The following is a 19,718-nucleotide window of genomic DNA, read 5'->3' as shown; positions in this document are numbered from 1 at the left end:
CTATCAAATAAAAGAAAACATTAGCAGAAATTTGTTGGCTCTTCTGCAGTAAGCCTTGGTAAACCGCAAGATGGAGCAGCAGAGAGACAGCAAGTCAGCTGAACGTTCAGCTCAGTTTTCACCATTCGTTTAATCTGTAGAGATGATGTGCATACAGAAATGAAGATCAGCTTGATAGATTAAGATAATGCTGCTATCAGCCTAACAAATGATCTTTTGTAACTGCACAACCTTACATTCACATAATTCTCTGGAGAGACTACATTGACTAAAAGTTTTAAAAAATATTTTTTTTATGCTACCAAGTCTAAAAAATTGACCACCTTCAGCAAGAACTGAAAGCCCAATGGAATGTACCTTTTTTCTTTTCAACTTTTTTAACTTGCAACTTTTCTTCTTTCTTTTTTTCCTTTTCTGCTTTGGCCGCCCTGCACAGAAATGAATTATTAAAACTGAGAGAAAAAAGATCTAAAATTTTCAAATCAGTAATTTCAGACCAACACTTTTGGTATCCTACACAATAAAAAGGAAAAAGATTTATACAAGCACCTTCGGCCACTACAGAACACTTTAGAAACAATTAGGCATATATGCATTTTTTTTAAATATACCAAGTTATAATATATATCAATTTTGGCAGCCAATCTGCACACAGCAAGCAAAACTGTGATAACGGCCAAATAACTTTACAGGCATCGATTGAGGATGAAATTGTAATTATGACCCTGGGCAGAATTTTCTAGTGATTCGTTAGAATCATAGGATTCATTAATCCATCCCAGGCCACCTACTGACATTGGTTCCATGGCACTGACAGCCCTCCAGAATCCTGATCGACAATATAGTTATTTTCCATGCATTAACAACTGACTCTCCTTCCATCAGGAACATCATCGTCAAAGCCAAACTCAACTTCAGCTGGGCCAATGTAAGGTTGCTAAAGAGGACTATATGGCTAATCTTGGCATCCTTAGTCCAGCAACCTGATTGAGTACTTGCTCCACATATGTATGGATAAGACTGAACTTAACTGAATGATTGAACTTTGAACATGTTTGTTTCCTTTGGAAATAGCACTCAATAAAGCATAGTGTACTGAAACCTGAACTGTTGCAGTTGCTGGACTATGAAACATAACTCACCTTTCTTTGTGACGATCTTCCTGCTTACGTTTTCTTTCTTTCTGTTCTCTTTCTTTCTTCTGTTTATTTGTGGGTTCAGGATGTGGTTTCTTTGGCTTTTTTTTCACCTGTAAATAATAAAAGTGATGTGCTCCCATTCACCTTTTTAACTATATTTAATGAACACATTTAATTGCATTAAAATGTTAATTGTGCAGCAAACTCCTTGGCACTTTCTAGATTTCATCCTGGTTTTCCTATGTGTTCCTAATTTCCATGAACATTAGCACTTCACAAAATAAATTAGTATCTTCCAATATAAAGAAATGCTTTGTTGACCAAGATGATTAAATGGAATAAAAATCTGGTCCCATAAAAGGGTCAATTTCCTTTCTTTTGCAAGTTCTGAATCAACACAACTTACTTTTGTAGAATATTGTGGAGAACACTTATATTACAACTTTAGCACTGGCATGTTAGCATTGCAGTCTCCAATGCAAATCCAAAATCAGAGTCCAAATTGATGCCTCATTATAGTCAGACTGCATGAAGAATCACATGGAGGAAAAGAAAAAGCCTCCTCTCCAAGAATGCATAGCCTGGACAGTATCAAACCAAGATAATAAAAAGTGACAGATTCCTTGGGCCTTCTGAACATTTACATATTGTTAGTGCACAGAATGCCATATTTATTTGAAATTGAACCAAAATAATGCAAACACTGGAAATTAGTAATAAAACAGAAAATGTTGTATCCATACAGTACAACGTTCCATGTTCTAATTGCCCTCTGATGGTTTCTTTCAAATACTGTCTTGGATTTATTAGTGGGCATTGTATATCCATGACCCCTAGTTTTGAATGATTTAAATGATACCCACACATACTGTATAATTATTAGTATATACATAAGTATCTATTATGAGTCTCATTTCTTAATTTTCAAATTATCTTCAATCTTGTAATTATCTCATCAGCTGTTAGAATGCTGAGAGCACTGGATGCTGCAGAACCTACAGGACCAGACAACATCTCAGTTGTAGTAGAAGACTTGCTAGCTGTCCCAGTATAGTTACGATACAGGCATCCACACAACAATGTGGAAAATTGCCCAGGTATGAAATTATCTTGCCACCTTGCTTAAAAAATGCCAGGACAAATCCAATCGGGCTAATTACCACCCAAATCAATCCGCTCTCCATCATCAGTGAAGTTGTGGAAAATGCCATTGACAGTGCTATCAAACAGCACTTACTCACTCCAAGCCAATTCACTGATGCCCATTTTGGGTTTTGCCAGGATCACTCTTCTCCAGAACTTACCAAATGTGGACCTGAAGAGCTGAATTCCAGATACGAAGTAGAAGCAACAGCTCTTGGGATCAAGGCAGCATTTGGCCAAGTGGCATCAAGGTGCCCTGGCAGAACTGAAGGTCAATGGGCATGAAAGTGAAAACACCCGAGTGCCTGGAGTTATACCTTGCACAAAGGAGGATAGTAATAGTTGATAGAGGTCGATACCCAATACTTCAACTTCACCACAGGAGTTTCTCAGGGCAGTTTCCTGAGCCCAACCATCTTCAGCTGCTTTATCAAGGACCTTTCTCCATCACAAGTAGGGATGTTTACACATAATTGCACAACATTCAATTCCATTCACAAGTCCTTAGCAAATGAAGTAATTCAGCCCTGCATGCAACACGACTTAGATAACAATCAGGCATGGATTGGTAAGTGGCAAGTAACATTTGTGCCACAGAAATGCACAATCACCAATGTGAGAGGCTTACCATATACCCTTCCCATTCAATGACACTACCACTGCCAAGTCTCCCAACATCAGAATCTTGGGCATTACAATTGACTAGCAATTCAACTGAACCAGCCACGTAATATTGTGACTACAATAGTACAAAGACTTCTAATCCTGCAGACATTACCCAAAAGCCTTTCAATCATCTACAAGGCACATCAGAAGTGCGACACTATACTCTCCACTTGCCTGGATGAGTGCAGTGCCAACAATTCAAGGCATCATTCATGACAAACGCATCCACTTGATTGACACCCCCTCAATCACCCTAAACAATTATTCCCTCTACCACCAGCTCAGAGTGGCTGCAATGTGCACTACAAAGTGCACTCGTTATTCCAAGCTACTCCAGGAGCAGCTCCCAAACCCACACCATGAAGGACAAGGACATCAGATGATGGCTTGTATCAGGTGAAATACAACCACCTCCAGGATCCCCTCCAAGTAACATGCCATCCTGAAATATAAATCGCTGGTTCTGCATTGTTGTCATATCTAAATCCTGATAGCACTGTTGGAGTAGCTTCATCAGAAGGCAGCTCCCCACCACCTTATCAAGATCAATTATGGAAGGGCAATAAATATTTACCTTGCGAGTCACATTCAGGCAACAAAAATGAATTTTAAAAATTATATTAGTTGACGCATCTCTGTGCCTGATTTTATCACTAGTTTGGCTTCTGTATGGTTACCCAATAAAAATTATATTAAAGTGCAGGAAGGAGATAAAAATTTCATGAGTATAGGAAAGAGATAAAAGATCAATAACTTTTAATAAACAGTTTGTATTAACCACAAATGTGTTGTTTTATTACAACTACCCACAGTTAAATAATCTGTTATTACTCACAGGATAGATTCAGGTAGTATAAATAGCATGTGAAAATCATACAAAAATTAATGACCACCAAGGCTGTAACCAAAATGAGACTGCACCTTCAAAGAAAGTTGATATGAAGATCTGAACAAAATTAAAATCTTTAAAACAAACTGAATCAATAAAAGAAAATCACCTCCTTTTCCACTGCAGAGTCAGAATCAGAGGAGTATTTTGACTTAGCCCGAACTTTCTTGACCTTCTTTGATGGTTCTTTCTTTACTTCATCTACTTCATCAATTAATTTGTCCTGATCATCCTCTCTTTCTTTTTCTTCTTTCCGTTTCCTCTTCTCTTCTTCTTCCTCCTCCCTTTCTTTTTCTCTCAATCTTCGTAGCTCTTCCTCCTGTTGTTTCCTTCTCCTTTCCTCTATCTCTCTCTTTCTTTCTTCATCTCGTTTTTTCCAGTCACTGATCTTATCTTCAGCGTCACTATCACTGCTAAAACAATGAATAAGGTACACACACAGGTTTGAAGGAGATTTCAAAAGAACCAGCATAGATGCAATGGACTAAATGGCCATGCTCCATGCTGCACTTTCAATGATTATAATTACAGGTGAAGTTTCAAGATTTCTTGGTACTAGAACTGGTTTGAAGTCTTCCTCCTCTGCAATAGATCTCCATTCCAAAATCCTCAGTGGTTAAAGGCCCCCTACTGCAAATCCGATAAGCAATGATGAGAATGCCTAGGTCTAAGGAATTTATCAGTCCTCTTAACATTTCCAGTAATTTTTCTTTACAATTAAATTAATTATTTTAAGCTCCTTACTGATACTAGACTCCAGGATGCTTTTCATTTCTGCTATATTTATTTTGCCTTTTGCTTTCATTATTTCTTTATCTCCTCATTATAATTTCTTCTATAATCATCACAGAGATCCCACTTATTTTTGTTATTTCCTTTCTAAATGGTGCTACAAGCTCTTATTACCTTTGTTTTTATATTTCTTTTCAATCTTACCCTTATATTCTATTTTCATCATCTCTCTTTGTCCATTCCTTGCTGGTTTCTAATGTTGAAATACTGCTTGACAATATTAGACATCTCTTCTTTCAGTCCAATTCCATCCATGACCAAAGTTATGAATGGATTACTTTTTCCATGAAGCTTTTATTTCTCAGTTGAATATACATTCATTTGCTGTTGTTTATCCCCAGGCAATCCTTTAAATCTCATTTCCCAATCTACCTTAGTCTATTTAACTCTATAGGTAATTGACTTTAAACTCAGGATTACAGTTTACAACGGAATGTAATCCTTTATATAAGGATTAATCCTAATTTGTACATAACCTATGAAAAAGTTTTGAACAGAAATCTCCAACGTAGTACATTTACCTACAACTATAAGATCTCTTACACTGATGTTACTAATTAACCCTGCTTCTTTATACAAGATTTAAGACTTCTTGTTCCCAAATTGATTCCATGAAGTTATGGTCCAAAAATCTGTCCTGAATATATTCTACTAACTTGTCCTCCAATCTACTTTTGCAAATTTAATTTGCTCATTTTATATGAATATTAAAATCTCCCAGGATACTTGCATTACTTTTGCTACAAGTTCTTAATTATTATTCTTTCTAACAATGTTGATGCTGCTGCATAAAATATTCCCCCAGTGCTTTTTTTTGTCCCTGATTCTATTTCTAGGCCAAGATCATTCCTCATTACTCTCATAAGCCATACTCTTATCCAATGCTCCATTTTTCCATTTCTCCCTCCTTTCTAGTTATTAAGTTCCTTACAATATTTACCTACCAAATTTGGTTGCCATGCAACTGCATCACTGTTGTATTACATCAAACCCATTAATCTATATTTGTGCTATTAGTTCATCTAACTTGTTATGAATACCTTGTCCATACAGAAACGTTTTCAATATCATCAACCCCGATGTTTACGTAGTTAAATTTTATAATGTACAAAATTTAACTCCATAATACATATTAACAGACACCTTATTATATGCCTTTGTCATTTCATTTTGTACATAGGTTAGTATGAATTACTAAATATGTTAGCATTGTGCAAACTGTGTTCTTAGTCATTTTACTAACCTGAGGCTGCTGGAGACAGAAGGTAACCTCTCAATTTTTGGTTTCCTTCCTCGTGGTTTAGGAGTCCTCTTCTGAGCTGCTGAAAAGAAGGAAAAGGCAATTTCTAAAGTGGATTAATTGGATTTGTGCATATATTGTTCCCTAGATTAAACGATACAATTTCACTTCATATACTGACCACATTAGAATCTTTAAAAGGTTGCAGATATTTTAAAACATCAAAATAAAGTTGTACATAATCTGCTAAAGAGTTTTGTTTTACTTAATTTCATTTCTGTATCATAGGAAGATAGGATACGAATTCTAATATTTGTAACAGAACTCAAAAGCAGTTAATTTAATGCGCCAGAACTTGCTGCCAGCAACAAACCATTCACCGTCCCTGCTGATACATGTACCAACTGGAGATTTACCTTTTGAGATCCTCTGACGTTGATTTGTTGATAAAATTGCTGGTCCAATCCAAATGATGAGGCCACACATAGCAGCAGAAACTTGTGCAAATTAATGTTGTCATATAGGTGGGCATGAACAAACCACCCTGATAAAAATGGCTGATAGGAAAGCTGACAGCTGGATAAATTACAGCCCGGCGTTTTGCTGACTATCAAGGACTTTGAATACTTCTGTATGTGGGGACATGCAGAAACATTCAAAAGTTATTAGAAATCAATTAAACAATAACTTTTTAAACTTAACTAAAAACACAAAAACATTATAGAAACTCAATAAATTAAAAACTACCTTGTGCAAATTACCTTATACTTGCTTCCTGCCTTGCAGCCCTTTCTGTTCATTTGAAAGAATGGTCTCACTGTTCCCGCAGCAGGTCCAATCTGGCACAGGATCAGCAGACAGATTCTCCAGCAGTTGTGCTGGAGAACTTCAGCAGATTTGTGCTCTGCTGCCAGAATCCAGGAGGGATCCAACTTTGGAGCACTGCCAGGATATTATCAAGGTAACATGTTCAGCAAATTTCACATAGCCGAGTAAACTTCCTGATACAGGACCAAGGTAGAGTGGTTCACCATATAACGGCTGGCATTTCCCAGCACACTCCAGCCAATTGTTTAATCATTATGCAGCAACTAAACCATTGATAACTGGTTCACCTAGTCAATGTTAGGGCATAACGATAGCAGTGAAAGTAGAAAGTATTGGTGTTCATTGTAGTACCTGGCTTTCTACCTCTGACAGGTTTCTTTATGGAGTCATCAGAGTCAGATTCTCTCTTGTAGTCTTCGTCGTCATCATCTTCCTTCACTTCTACGTGCTTCTTCTCTTCCTCTTCATCCTCATTATTCTCTTGTTCCTCCTCAGAATCATATTTCTAAAAAATTTTGGAAAGAGAATTATAGATACTTAGCTTATTAATATATTAAAAATCAAACTCTTACAAATCACTCAAAAATAACTGGTATTTACTTTAACTAATAAATATCCCAAGGCATTTCGGGGAGAAATCAAACAGTTTTGAGAAAACTCTTAGAAGTGCAGAGGGATGAAATGTGAAGAGAAATAAAGCACCTGCTCTAATAAGGCCAGGATAGTAAAGGCTCAGTCACCAGTAATGCAGTTGAGAGACCGGTTGATGGGACATGCATAAGAGACAACAAGCAAGAGGAAAAAAAAATGGGAAGGTGTTAGGACATGGATCTGAGGTAGTTGCAGAGAAAGGTTGGAGCAAGAATGCAGATGAATTTCTAAGTGAGGATTTTGAATTTGTTTCATAGTAATAGGCAACTTACAGGAATAAAAGATTTAAAGGGTTACAGGAAACAAGCACAGAATTATGGAAAATGGGGTTTTACATAGTCAAGATCAAGATGGTTAGTCGGAAAAGGCACTGGACAAGTCAAGATTACAAGGCAAGGATAACACTGCACATCGGCAGATGTAAATTTTGGCTCTCGATTGGATATGGGATTTGAAGTTCAGATCAAGGTTAAAAATGACACCAGTGTTGCACACTCACTCAGTGAGCTGTGTGGATGGGCTGGGGAGTTATCATATTTTTTGTGGGAGCTAAAGTATATGGTTTCCCTTTTCCAGAAGTTCTAACCTACCCTACAAAAACCAGTCGAATAAACTTCAAACAAAAAGGTAATAATCAAGTAAGTCACAGTTAAAAGTCTGACACAAAGGATTAAAAGCACAAAGTTTCTTAAATTGTTTGGCTAAATCAGATAGGAAGAGCAAAATGAACCATTGCTCTACCACTTATCGTGTCACTATTGAGTCACTTTACTGTCTGCCATCACAATTCCTAATACTGAATTCCATTTGCCATAATTGGGAGTCATTTACAAATCTGAAACTGGACGCACAAAGAGAAATTGGAGAAGCATACAGGGAAAGGCAAAGTTATAAGTGAAAGATTTTAAACTTTCATTTGACTAAAACATACAAAACTGCTCAATCTATAAGGCAATTAATTTCTAAAGCTCATGGAGGACAATTTTCTAAAACAATTAAGTAATTTTTATTTTGTGCATAATTTGGATCAAAAAAGTGCTTTAAACTAGGCTGATTAAGTTACAGACAAGGTTTCCAATAAAACTCAAATGCACAATTGCAAACAAGATCTTCAATGAATCAGCGCAGCATAACAGAACATAAAACAGAAAATCAACTCACTCGATGAAAGATCATTAAACTGAAATGTTAACTTTGTTTCCCTCTCAACAGCTGTTTCCTGGTCTGCAGGGTATCTGCAGTATTTGTTTCTTTTTTATTTCAGAATTCCATCAGCTGCTGGTTTTTTTTGGTAATTATTTTCCTTTCGGTTAGTGGATTAGAAGTGGTAACCTGTTGCAATTTTACTAATACAGCTTAAAAATGGGTTTAAAATCAGAAAAATAAGCCTTTTCAAATAACATTGGCTAGTCCTCCATCTGTGAGTAACCTAGCTCAAGAAAATGACTTAAACATTTACCTAGAAATCATACCTTACAGTACTAATTGCTACACAACCCAATTTTTCTATTAAATAGTGATGAAAATTGGAGATTTGCCGTGTGGATCACAAAGTCTACTATTTTCATTTCTGAGTTCCTCTGTATCTCTGCCGTTTAACGTAATAAGGGCATCTGCATTCACAGTGGAGTCCAACAACAAACGGTGCAGACCTGGAAGCTGCTTCTGGACATTTTATTGCACGCAGGCTACACCTGCAAAAGAAGCTTCCACAGTAGCTGCAAGACCCATTTCCAATGGAGCTAAAGGGAGTAGGCCATACGTCATTGGTGGAAACCCCAATCGCATCTCCTTTAAGCTGCTGGCTTTTTCAGTCTGCACTCTATTCTACCAACCCCCCACCTCCCAAACTTGACAGTCTCAGCCCCACCTTCCACCAACTAACATCATGGGACTCCATCCCAATTGTGCCCCTTCGCCCATCCCAACTGGCAGCTGACACTTGCCCCGACACCCACTTTTAATCCAGAAGCTTACTCCCTCCCCTCTCCAAGCTTCAGCAACACACAACCCTGATCCTCAAAGCCCCTGAACTTACCAAATTTTTTCTGTGCAATCTGCAACAGTGAAGAGTGAAGTGCTGTGGGTGTTATTACATTTCCAAGAGGCAGATACAGAACAAAAATGAATGTTGGTACACCTCACACGAGTCATTTATCATGGTTTTACAGGCATTATAGAAACTCTAGGCCATACTAACTAATCTGATGCATTCACTTACACAGCAAATTCAGTATTTTAGTTTACATATTGAAAGAATTAAAAAGTGCCCAATTAAACAAGAAAGTTAAGTTGAAAATTATTAAGCCTCCAGGAAAGAACAGCCAGACATTTGATGTAACTAGTGCAAGGTCAGCAGAAATTTCCCTGCTGCTTGGCCTACAGATATGTAGATGCACAGACTGTTGGAGATGTACTGGTATACAGCAAGTAAGTACCTTCTCCATAAGGCATGAAATTTCTCATATTAGAAGCCTCACCCACATGCTTTTACGTTGCAAATTACAGAATCAAAACAGGTGAAGAGAACAAGAAACACACACTGGATCATTATTTAATTTGTCATTCTCCCATCTTCTATTAACACAGTTATTCTTCCATGTAGAGACAGTAACATCACCAATTTGAAAGGACCATTTACCTTTTTCTTCCTTCCAGCTGCAGGACCTCGCCTAGGTGTTCTGGAAATTACTTTCTTTTCTAATGTGAATTCCTAATGAACAAAATGTGAAAGAAAAAAAATGTAATGCCGACTACCTCAAGATTGTTCTTGGCTGCTGTACTGACAACAATATCAAGTGTACATTCATCACAATAATAACGTATACATTTATAAATAAATAGTTAACTTGTCAGTACACTTTTTTTGTTACTTTGACTATTTCTCAAGAGTCATGGGATAGCAATCAAAGTAGGTAACTCAGAAGCGCCAGGTCTTGCTGGAGGAAATCATATATTATCTCAGTAGAGGTCAAAAATGAACCACACACTGTGGTTTTGTCCTGTATGGTTTAGCTACACACCAGATAAATTCAAATGAGTCAGCATGAGAGCCCTGAAAATACTACCCCAGCATGAAAGGGTTTGGGTTACAGGCAAGGGTGGGATGGTTGTTGCTAGGCATGAAGATCACCAAATTATCAAATAAAAAGGACAGAAATGAAAATAGTATAATAACTATTTTCTCCAATGAATCAGTATTTACTATGTTTAGACTTACTTGGTCACTATTTTTCTCTGATTCTGAGGAACTTGCTTCAGAATTCTCAAGCGAGTTGGAACCACTTTCTTCTTCCTCCTCCTCGTCTTCATCACTCGATTTGCGAGCACGCTTTGGAGCGGGTCGCTACAAATTTAGAAAGTGACAACAGTAATTCTTCCCCTCCACTGATCAGAATGTTTGTAGATGGTTGGGATGTAACATCTTTAAAAAAAACTTTGATTAACACAAAGCAGGAAAGTGTCACTGGTATATTATACCAACACAATTATTCCAACAATCAGTAAAACAACACTTCTTTTTGCATGCAGTTGATTGAATTTTAATCCCATGTACCATGAAAATTAATATACTATCAGAAGATCAATACTGAATTCACAAAATTTTGAATGCTGACAGCACTAACTACTTTTAACAGCAAAATTTAATTACAATAATTCAGCCATCATTGAAGTGCACAGAATTTGTACAATTTATCAACACTTCACCCTCAAGAAGTACATCTTTAATTGCTCTCTATCTAAAATCAGATCAAAAACCTACAGGTATACAGGGCTCATCTCATTTTCCTCCTCCCATTTAATTTTCAAATTCCCTTCAATTTTTTTTCTCTAGTTAACATCTTCAAATGCAATACCAGGTTCCATATGCACACCAATACCCTCCAGCTCTAGCTCACCACTCAAATCATCTCCAACTACCTCTGATTTATCATGATGCTTTAATGACAGCAAAGATATTCTTCAACTGAATGTCGAAAAAATTGAATCTACTGCCAAGAACACCATCTCTTTCTATGGTTATCAAGCCTTAATCAAGCCATTTACAAACCTACTATCCCATACAAACTCAAAATGAGCATGTGGCCACATCTCTGCTGCCCCACCAAGACTACTTACTTCAATCTCTGAAACATTGCCCATCTCCACCTCTGACTTAGTCCTCTGCTGTTGAAATTCTCATCCGTTCCTTTGCTACATATCAAGTCTAGTCTAATGCCCATCTGCCTGACCTCCCATCTTCCACCCTCCATAAAATTAAGCTCATTGAAACTTTAATGATGATATCCTAAATTATAGGGATTCACCCATCTCTCCCATTTTTACTGACCCATGATGGTTCCCAGTTTAGCGAGATCTCAAATGTTAATGAAGTTCATATCTCCAAAGCCTCTTTCATTCCCACAATTTGAAGAGATCTCAACACTGCTGCAATTCTGGAGTGTTCACAAAATTAGTTGCTATACTACTGGCCCCAAAAGCTCTAGGATTTTCTCAGTTTCTTCACCTTCCTACTTACACCTCCACTTCTAAGATGATTTTTAATATCTTCCTCTTTCACCTTGCTCTTGTCTGATAATGCACACTTAGAAGGTGCTACACTGCAAGTAATCTTTCACTCCTTTTCAGCCTCTCTTTTTTTTTTAAAAAGATAAATCAGTTTTTTTTTAAAAAAAGTTCAGTTATATTTTACTTGTAAATTTATCTGGTATACAAGCCATTCTCACACATTGTGTTTTTATGTTGGTTCTGTAAAAGCAGTTTATCTTCCATTTTCTGATTAGGTAAACTGTACACATTTGAAATGCTAACTTGTCTTTTGTCAGACCTGCTGTTTCCAGCATCTTCTAATATTTCTGGGTATATTTTTTGTTGGAAACAGTTTAATGAAAAACTATTACCTTTATGCTACAGCCCCACCATTATGCCAAAATCCTTGAGCAATACATAGGTCAAACACATTTATATTCAGCATCACAGTAACTGGAATGGTCCTGCACGTACTGTTTTACGTGAACGTGGTTGTATTCAACCATTTACATTTGGAACATCAGAGGAATAATTTATAATCTTAAAATGTCAAAGGTCACTGTGGTATTATTATTCAAATTTTTGAAGTACTGGCTGGATCTTGCAAGACCAGATATAATGCTGCAATCTAAACTTGCACACACTTAACTGGGTCAGACAGAGGGGGTGGACCTGCTGGCTCGCTGCACCCTCAAATTCAGTGGAGAGGTCTGAGGGACCACTGGGCCACAACTGGCAAAGTGCAGAGGTCCTGCCCCCAAAAGGTCTCTTACAGGCTTTGACAGAAGGAAAAAAAGTAGGGAGAGAGCACTGCCTTCTGTCAAAGATGCACTAGAGGTTTTAAACAGAGACAGAAATATTTATAAACTAGTAAAATACACCTTTTAAAAAAAAAATTACATTAACAATAATCACAAAACAGCAATTTTAGAAATAACAACACTCTTCTTTACTTCTTAAATTAGGGCTACTATCATCCTGGTACTCAAGAAAAACAAGGTAACATGCCTAATGACTCCCGCCCGGTGGCTCTGACATCTGCCATCATGAAATACTTTGAGAGGCTGGTCATGGCACGCATTAACTCCAGCCTCCCAAACAATCTCAACCCACTGCAATTCGCCTACCGCCAAAACAGGTTTATGGCAGATGCCATCTCCCTGGCCCTACACTCATCTCTGGAGCATCTGGACAGAAAAGATACCTATATTAGACTATTGTTTATTGACTACAGCTCTACCTTCAATACTATAATTCCAAGCAAACTCATCACTAAACTCTGGGACCTGGGACTTAACATTTCCCTTTGCAACTGGATCCTTGACTTCCTGACCAATAAACCGTAATCAGTAAGGATAGGCAGCAACACCTCCTCCATGATTATTCTCAACACTGGCGCCCTAAAAGGCTGCGTTCTCAGTCCCCTACTCTACTCCCTATACACTCATGACTGCATAGCCAGATTCTACTCTAAATCCATCTACAAGTATGCGGATGATACCAACGTATCTCAAATAATGATGAGTTGGAAAACAGGAAGGAGATAGAGAGTTTAGTGACGTTGTGTCATGACAGCAACCTTTCCCTCAATGTCAGCAAAACAAAACAGCTGGTCATTGACTTCAGGAAGGGGAGTGGTGCACATGCTCCTGTTTACATCAACAGTGCTGAGGTTGAGAGGGTTGACAGCTTCAAGTCCCTGGGAGTGAACATCACCAATAGCCTGTCCTGCTCCAACCACGTAGACACCACAGCCAAGAAAGCTCACTAGTGCCTCTACTTCCTCAGGAAGCTAAAGAAATTTGGCATGTCCCCATCGACCCTCACCAATTTTTAAAATCGATGCACCATAGAAAGCATCCTATCTGATGCATCACAGCTTGGTATGGCAACTGCTCTGCCCGTGACCGCAAGAAACTGCAAAAAGTTGGGGACAAAGCTCAGCTCATCACAGAAATGAGCCTCCCCTCCATGGACTCTATCTATACTTCTCGCTGCCTCGGTAAAGCAGCCAACATAATCAAAGACCCCATCCCGAACATTCTCTTTTCTCGCCTCTCCCATGGGGCAGAAGGTACAAAAACCTGAAAGCACGTACCACCAGGCTCAAGGACAGCTTCTATCCCACTATTACAGGACTACTGAATAGCTCCCTCATACAATAAGATGGACTCTTGACCTCAATCTATCTCACTGTAACCTTGCACCTTATTGTCTACCTGCACTGCACACTGTAGCTGTTACACTTTATTCTGCATTCTATTATTGTTTAATCCTGTACTACCTCGATGCACTGTGTAATGAATTGATCTGTATGAATGGTACACAAGACAAGTTTTTCACTGTACCTCAGTACATTTGACAATATTAAACCAATTCCAGTTATTTGCAGGCCTGGAACCCCACTGAAGTCAATGGGATCCTGCACCATGTCTGATTGAGACAGGTGACTCCTCAGCATAATGCTGGAGAATCACACTTCACTGCTGAAGTCCCATGGCATTCACGAGCAGGGCATGAGGAAGTAAAGGGTTAAGGAATTATGACCGTACATATAACTAATGAAAAAAATACCATGCACGCAGGCCCCGACTCAAGAGCAGGTGGTTGTCCTAAACAATGAGCGTGATGGTTGTCTTTGTATCTTAGGCTCCCCAACTGGAATTGGTGTAGCCGAATTGTTTAAGTGTGTGACAAGGACTGTATAAATTAATGGCTGCCCCTCTGTATTGTGGAGACCTCCGATAAAGACTCTGCATGAGAGTTAGAGGAGAATTCTCCCTTGCAGTATACTGCTAATAATCGCGTTTTAACAGAATTAATCTGTGGCACTGTGTGATTTTGCAGCAGGTAGGAGTGGGAACTTAAAATTGGGATAACAGGCACACTAACAGATGTGGCTCCACACTCCCAAACAAAATATGCCTGCACATCCTGGGCTCTCAGTACATGATCACAAATCTGGTACTTCAGCTCAAATGGCTGAACACAAGCAAAACATGTGGCCCCACGAAATGAAGGACAGCAACATTCTAGACAGTCAAGCAAATACAAAAGCATCTATTATACAATCTCCCTTCCCAAGACCACAATGTTATTTGATTATTAATAACTTGAATTATTTTATCCTGCAAGAGATTAAATAAATGTTGCAGAACCAAGTTCAAAGCATTCAATGTGTTCCTTTCGACCATTATCAAGTATCATCAGTTTTAATGCCAGCATTACCATCAAAGAACACCCTACGGTATTATTCAACACATCTACATCATTATTATAGAACTCAGATTGCACAACAACACTTAGGACAACAGAAACAGTAATGTGTAATGATGGCATTAAATGAAGCAATTTTACAGAACTATATCAAGGAAAGGAATGGAATCATTCTTAATAGTTCAAATAAACAGGAAGAGTTCTTTAAGCAGCTCCCAATTACAGTGCTGAAACAAACAGTTCATAATACTTGTTTACTGATCATGTGTTTTTGACACTAAGATTACTGTGAGCTGTTGCTGACAGCACACTATGAATATAAAATAAGCAAACAATGCAATTTTGCTCTGGGACCCAATTTTAGTTGGCCTGCGTACTGTTTTTCCTTGAAGCCAGCAGCAAACACAATGAGTAAACCAGGCCTTGGACGGCCTGCCACACATCTTAGAATGTGTACCATTGGCCTGGCACAGCAATTACAGGGAAACAAGACAAATCATTTTATACAAGTTGGCCTCCATAATAATGATTCATGCACATGTCAAAGACCAACAAGATGCTGCAATGTAATTTCTAGTAATTGGTGTGTGTAAACAAATTTATGTAAGTGTTGGGTAGAAAAGAATTGAAGCTTGCAATATACAGCTAACTTGTAAAAACAGATTAAAATTTGGACTCCTATTTCAGTCGTAAATCTTCACATCCAGCTAATGGCGCAAGATTTTCAGAAGGCTTTCAATAAGGCAAATACAAAATGTTCCTACCCAAAATTAGAGTGGGCAGTATTGGAAGTAATATATTAGCATAGGCTGAGGATTGATTGACAGATAGGAAGCAGAGAGTAAGAACAAATGGGTCGTTTTTGGATTCGGAAGATGTGACTGACAGGACCTCCGCCATTCACAATCCGTAACAATAATTTGGATGGGAGGAATCGGGTGTAATGTATTTGTTTTCTGACAATTCCAAGTTAGGCAGTCAACAGAGCTGCAAGGAGGATATAGTGGGACTTCTGGAGGATATGGGTAAATGAAAGGGCGAGGACATGTTAGATAGAATATAATTTGGAAACATGCGAGATCATCCACTTCCCTAGAAAGTAGAATAGGTGGCACTCTTTTAAATAGAGAGAGACTGAAAGATGTTGCTGTTCAGATGACCTGGGTGTCTTTGTATTCTACTCACTAAATTTTCAGATGGTTATGGATAAGGATGAGACTGGACCTTGGAAGAAAGTGCTAAATTGGGGAAGGGCTAATTATAACAGTATTAGGCAGGAACTGGGGAGAGTAGATTGGGAACAGCTACTATTGGGTAAATCCACATCTGACATGTGGGAGTTGTTTAAAGGCCAGCATGCAGTAAAGTGGCACTGAGGCAAAATATCAGCCATGATCTTACTGAATGGCAGAGGGGCTGAATGGCCTACTCATGCTTCTATTTCTAATATAAGTGACTTGTTTTTATTTAGAAAGAGAAACAGAATTTTTTGAGTGATTGGTGTTGGTCAATATGCTGAGTATTCCCTGCCTTCTTTGTAAAATGCTCTAGGATCTCATATGTTCACCTAAATAAGTAGTGGGACCTTAGTTTAATCTTTCATCTGAATGGCAGAATCTCTAAAAACAGTCCACTAGTATTGCAATAAAAAATATCTTGTATATAATTATTTATGTTTGAGAGTATAGCCCTCAAGGAGGTCAGATGTGTCCAGATTAAATAAAGTTTACACTGAGCTAGTTATCATCCAAGTTTAACTCAAATCCTATTTAGTGCAGAAAACCAATTGCATTTATTTGTATGAACAGCAGAAGTGAAGCCACTCCACAGCATGAATCACCATCTTCAGGAGAAAAGGGAATAAAGAAATGGTGGGTAGAAGGTAGCAACAAACCAGCCAAGCTAATGAGGACAGATATTTTGAAAAAAAACAAATAGGCTGACGAACCAATGAATTGCTAAGTGTTTACCTTGGGAAGGAGGGGCTTCCTCTTGATGCCACTCTGTTCAATGCTGTCCTTGTCAGATTCCTCATCACTCACTTGCTTGTCCTCTTCTGCACCACTTCCTGGGACTACTTCATTTTCTGGAACTTCACTGTCAGATGAGCTTGATGGCTAAAAATAGAAAAAGGTCAGATGTCAGATCAGCCACTGAACTTTGGCACAAAGGAAAATTAAAGCCACAGTGTTATTTATTCATTCTCAAGGAAAATTACACAAACCCAACATGTAGCATAAGTAAACAGTTTACTTTAATATAGTTCTTTCTGTGCAGCAAAGCAGAAGGTGCCTCAGAAAAAATTAACCAAGTTCACAGTTGTTCTTCAATCATTTTCTTTCCTGTGAGGCATTTCTCTAACCACTAAACTGTTTTCTCCTTGATGTCCATTGACATCAGTTTTACCTGGGATCCTTGACACCATGTTAAGTCAAATATTGCTTGACGTTATGAGCAGCATTCTTTGGAATTAGCCTCTTTGATCCATGTTTGAACAAAAACCATTAAGTTCTAGAGCCTAGTGCCCCCTGATTACTGGCAAGGAGGTTATTGGAAAGTAAGTACTGCTTACATCAACACCACCTTCTATAATTTAGCTGATGATTGAGTGCAGATTGATTGGACAGTAATTGGCCAGCTCGGATTTGTCCTGCTTTTTTGTGAACAGGACATAACAGCATGCCAGCATTTTAGCTGTATTGGAACAGATCATCTAAAGGTGCAGCTGGTTCTAAATCACAAATCTTCAGGACTTTAGCTGAAATGGATTCTGGTCCCACAGATTTTGTGGTAGTCTGTGCTTTCAGCCATTTCTTGATATCATGTGGAGGGAATCAAATTGGCTTAAGACTGGCATTTGTAATGGTGAAAATCTCAGGAGGAGCAGAAATCAATCACTCTCTCAGCATTTCTGGTTGAACATGGTTGCCAATACTTCATTCTTTTATTCATCACTCATGTATTGGACCTTATCATCTTGATGGATGACGATACATTTGAAGCCTCTTCCTTCCTTAGCTGTTTAATTGTTCATTACCACTCACAAGCAGATGTGGCTGGACTGCAGAGCTTTAGTTTCATCCATTGGTTGCGAGATGGCTTGGCTTTACTCCCCAGATTCTGGTTTTAGTGTTCAGCATGCGAGTAACCCTGTATTACAGCTTTATCAGCTTGGCATTTTACCTTTAGGTATGCCAGCGTGCCCTCCTGCACTCCTCATTGAACCATGTGGGAGAGCATATCGTGATGAGCATATTTGAACACTGCGATAGGATATAGATAAGTTCAGCGAAAATGGAGATTCACGTCAGAAAGCACTTTGGAAAGAGGAATCAAAGTTAGACTATTACCTAAGAGGAGAAAGATCGCAAATGTATGAAGCACACAAGGATTTAGGTGTTACAAACAAACTGCAGGAGGAACTCAGTGGGTCGAGCAGCATCTGTGGGAGGAAAAGAATTGTCGACATTGAGTCGAAACCCTTACCCCCTACTACTTTTCAATGGTTCTCTCAAACTATATCATGTTTAAACTTGGAAAAAATTAGGAGTGGTACTGTTGATCCTTCGCTTAAATTTGAAGATATTTGGAGTCCATTTATTCAATATTGTCACATGATATAGATCCCCTTTCAATAACTTTTCAATTTAGAGGAACGGAGTTGACAACATAATATTGCTCTATTTCTACTGAGAAATTTCAGTCCAGTCTTTTTTTTTCCGAAATTTTTCAGTTTAGTTTGGTTTGATATATTGTTTATAATTTTTCTTATTTGGGGATTTTTTTTTCTTTTATATATAATAAATCTTTTTCTTTTCTTTCTTTTATATCATATTCATTTACTAAGAGATAGTGGGATCTACAGAGTTTTTTAATTTATTTTATTGTTCTTTATGATTATTATGCTATGATTGCTCTCCTGATCTCTTTGTATTACATGTACAAACATTGATGTTATATATTAAGCTGTATTAATTTGAAAACTAATAAAAAGATTGAAAAAGAAAAGAAAAGAAACCCTTTCCTCCCACAGATGCTGTTTGACCTGCTGAGTTCCTCCAGCAGACTGTTTGTTGCTCCAGGTTCCAGCATCTGCAGTCTCTTGTGTCTCCAGGATCTAGGTGTTCATGTGCACGAATCACAAAAAAATTAACAGGCAGGTGTAGCAAGTAATTAAGAAGGCAAATGGCATACTGATCTTAATTGCTATTGAGTTGAGAATTTAGAAATAGAGAAGTATTATTACAATTGTACAGGGTGTTGGTACACCTAGGTGTGGCTTCACCGTGCAGTTTTGGGTCCCTTTAAGGAAGGGTATATTGGCATTAGAGGCAGTCCAAAAGAGATTCATTAGGCTAATTCCTAGGATGAGAAGGTTTTCCTATCACAAATGGCTAAAAAAGACCTGTTTTCTCTGGGGTTTAGTAGAATGAGGGATAACCTTATTGAAAGATCTAATCCTAAAGAGATGCCACAGGGTAGATATTGAGGTGTTTCCACTAGTGGGAAAGTCTCAAAAAGTTATAAGGCAGTCATTTAAAATTGGAGGCATATAGGAATTTCCTCTTTGAAACTCTCTACACTGGGAGGACTGTTGAGGCTACATCAAGGAAGTGAGGACTTC

The 19,718-nt window shown here is 38.1% G+C and overlaps 1 protein-coding gene across 5 annotated transcripts in view; it reads right to left on the bottom strand.

Moving 5' to 3' along the window:
• The window catches only part of hdgfl2 (HDGF like 2), a 54,693-nt gene that overhangs the window by 8,777 nt on the left and 26,198 nt on the right, over window positions 1–19,718 (bottom strand). For 2 of the 5 annotated variants that reach the window (XM_052038234.1, XM_052038233.1), the window contains exons 4-11: window positions 17,065–17,211; window positions 10,569–10,694; window positions 9,990–10,061; window positions 7,049–7,202; window positions 5,873–5,951; window positions 3,947–4,250; window positions 1,143–1,249; window positions 358–428 (exon numbers count right to left, since the gene is read on the bottom strand). In XM_052038234.1, the coding sequence (XP_051894194.1) occupies window positions 358–428; window positions 1,143–1,249; window positions 3,947–4,250; window positions 5,873–5,951; window positions 7,049–7,202; window positions 9,990–10,061; window positions 10,569–10,694; window positions 17,065–17,211 (1,060 nt within the window). The remainder of the gene's footprint in view (window positions 1–357; window positions 429–1,142; window positions 1,250–3,946; window positions 4,251–5,872; window positions 5,952–7,048; window positions 7,203–9,989; window positions 10,062–10,568; window positions 10,695–17,064; window positions 17,212–19,718) is intronic. The other 3 variants (XM_052038232.1, XM_052038231.1, XM_052038230.1) reach the window with 3 other exon arrangements.

This window comes from Pristis pectinata, chromosome 24, assembly GCF_009764475.1.
Source record: "Pristis pectinata isolate sPriPec2 chromosome 24, sPriPec2.1.pri, whole genome shotgun sequence".
Taxonomy (NCBI): domain Eukaryota; kingdom Metazoa; phylum Chordata; class Chondrichthyes; order Rhinopristiformes; family Pristidae; genus Pristis; species Pristis pectinata.
The sequence above is the reverse complement of the archived record's forward strand: the minus strand, read 5'-3'. Positions and strand labels throughout refer to the sequence as shown.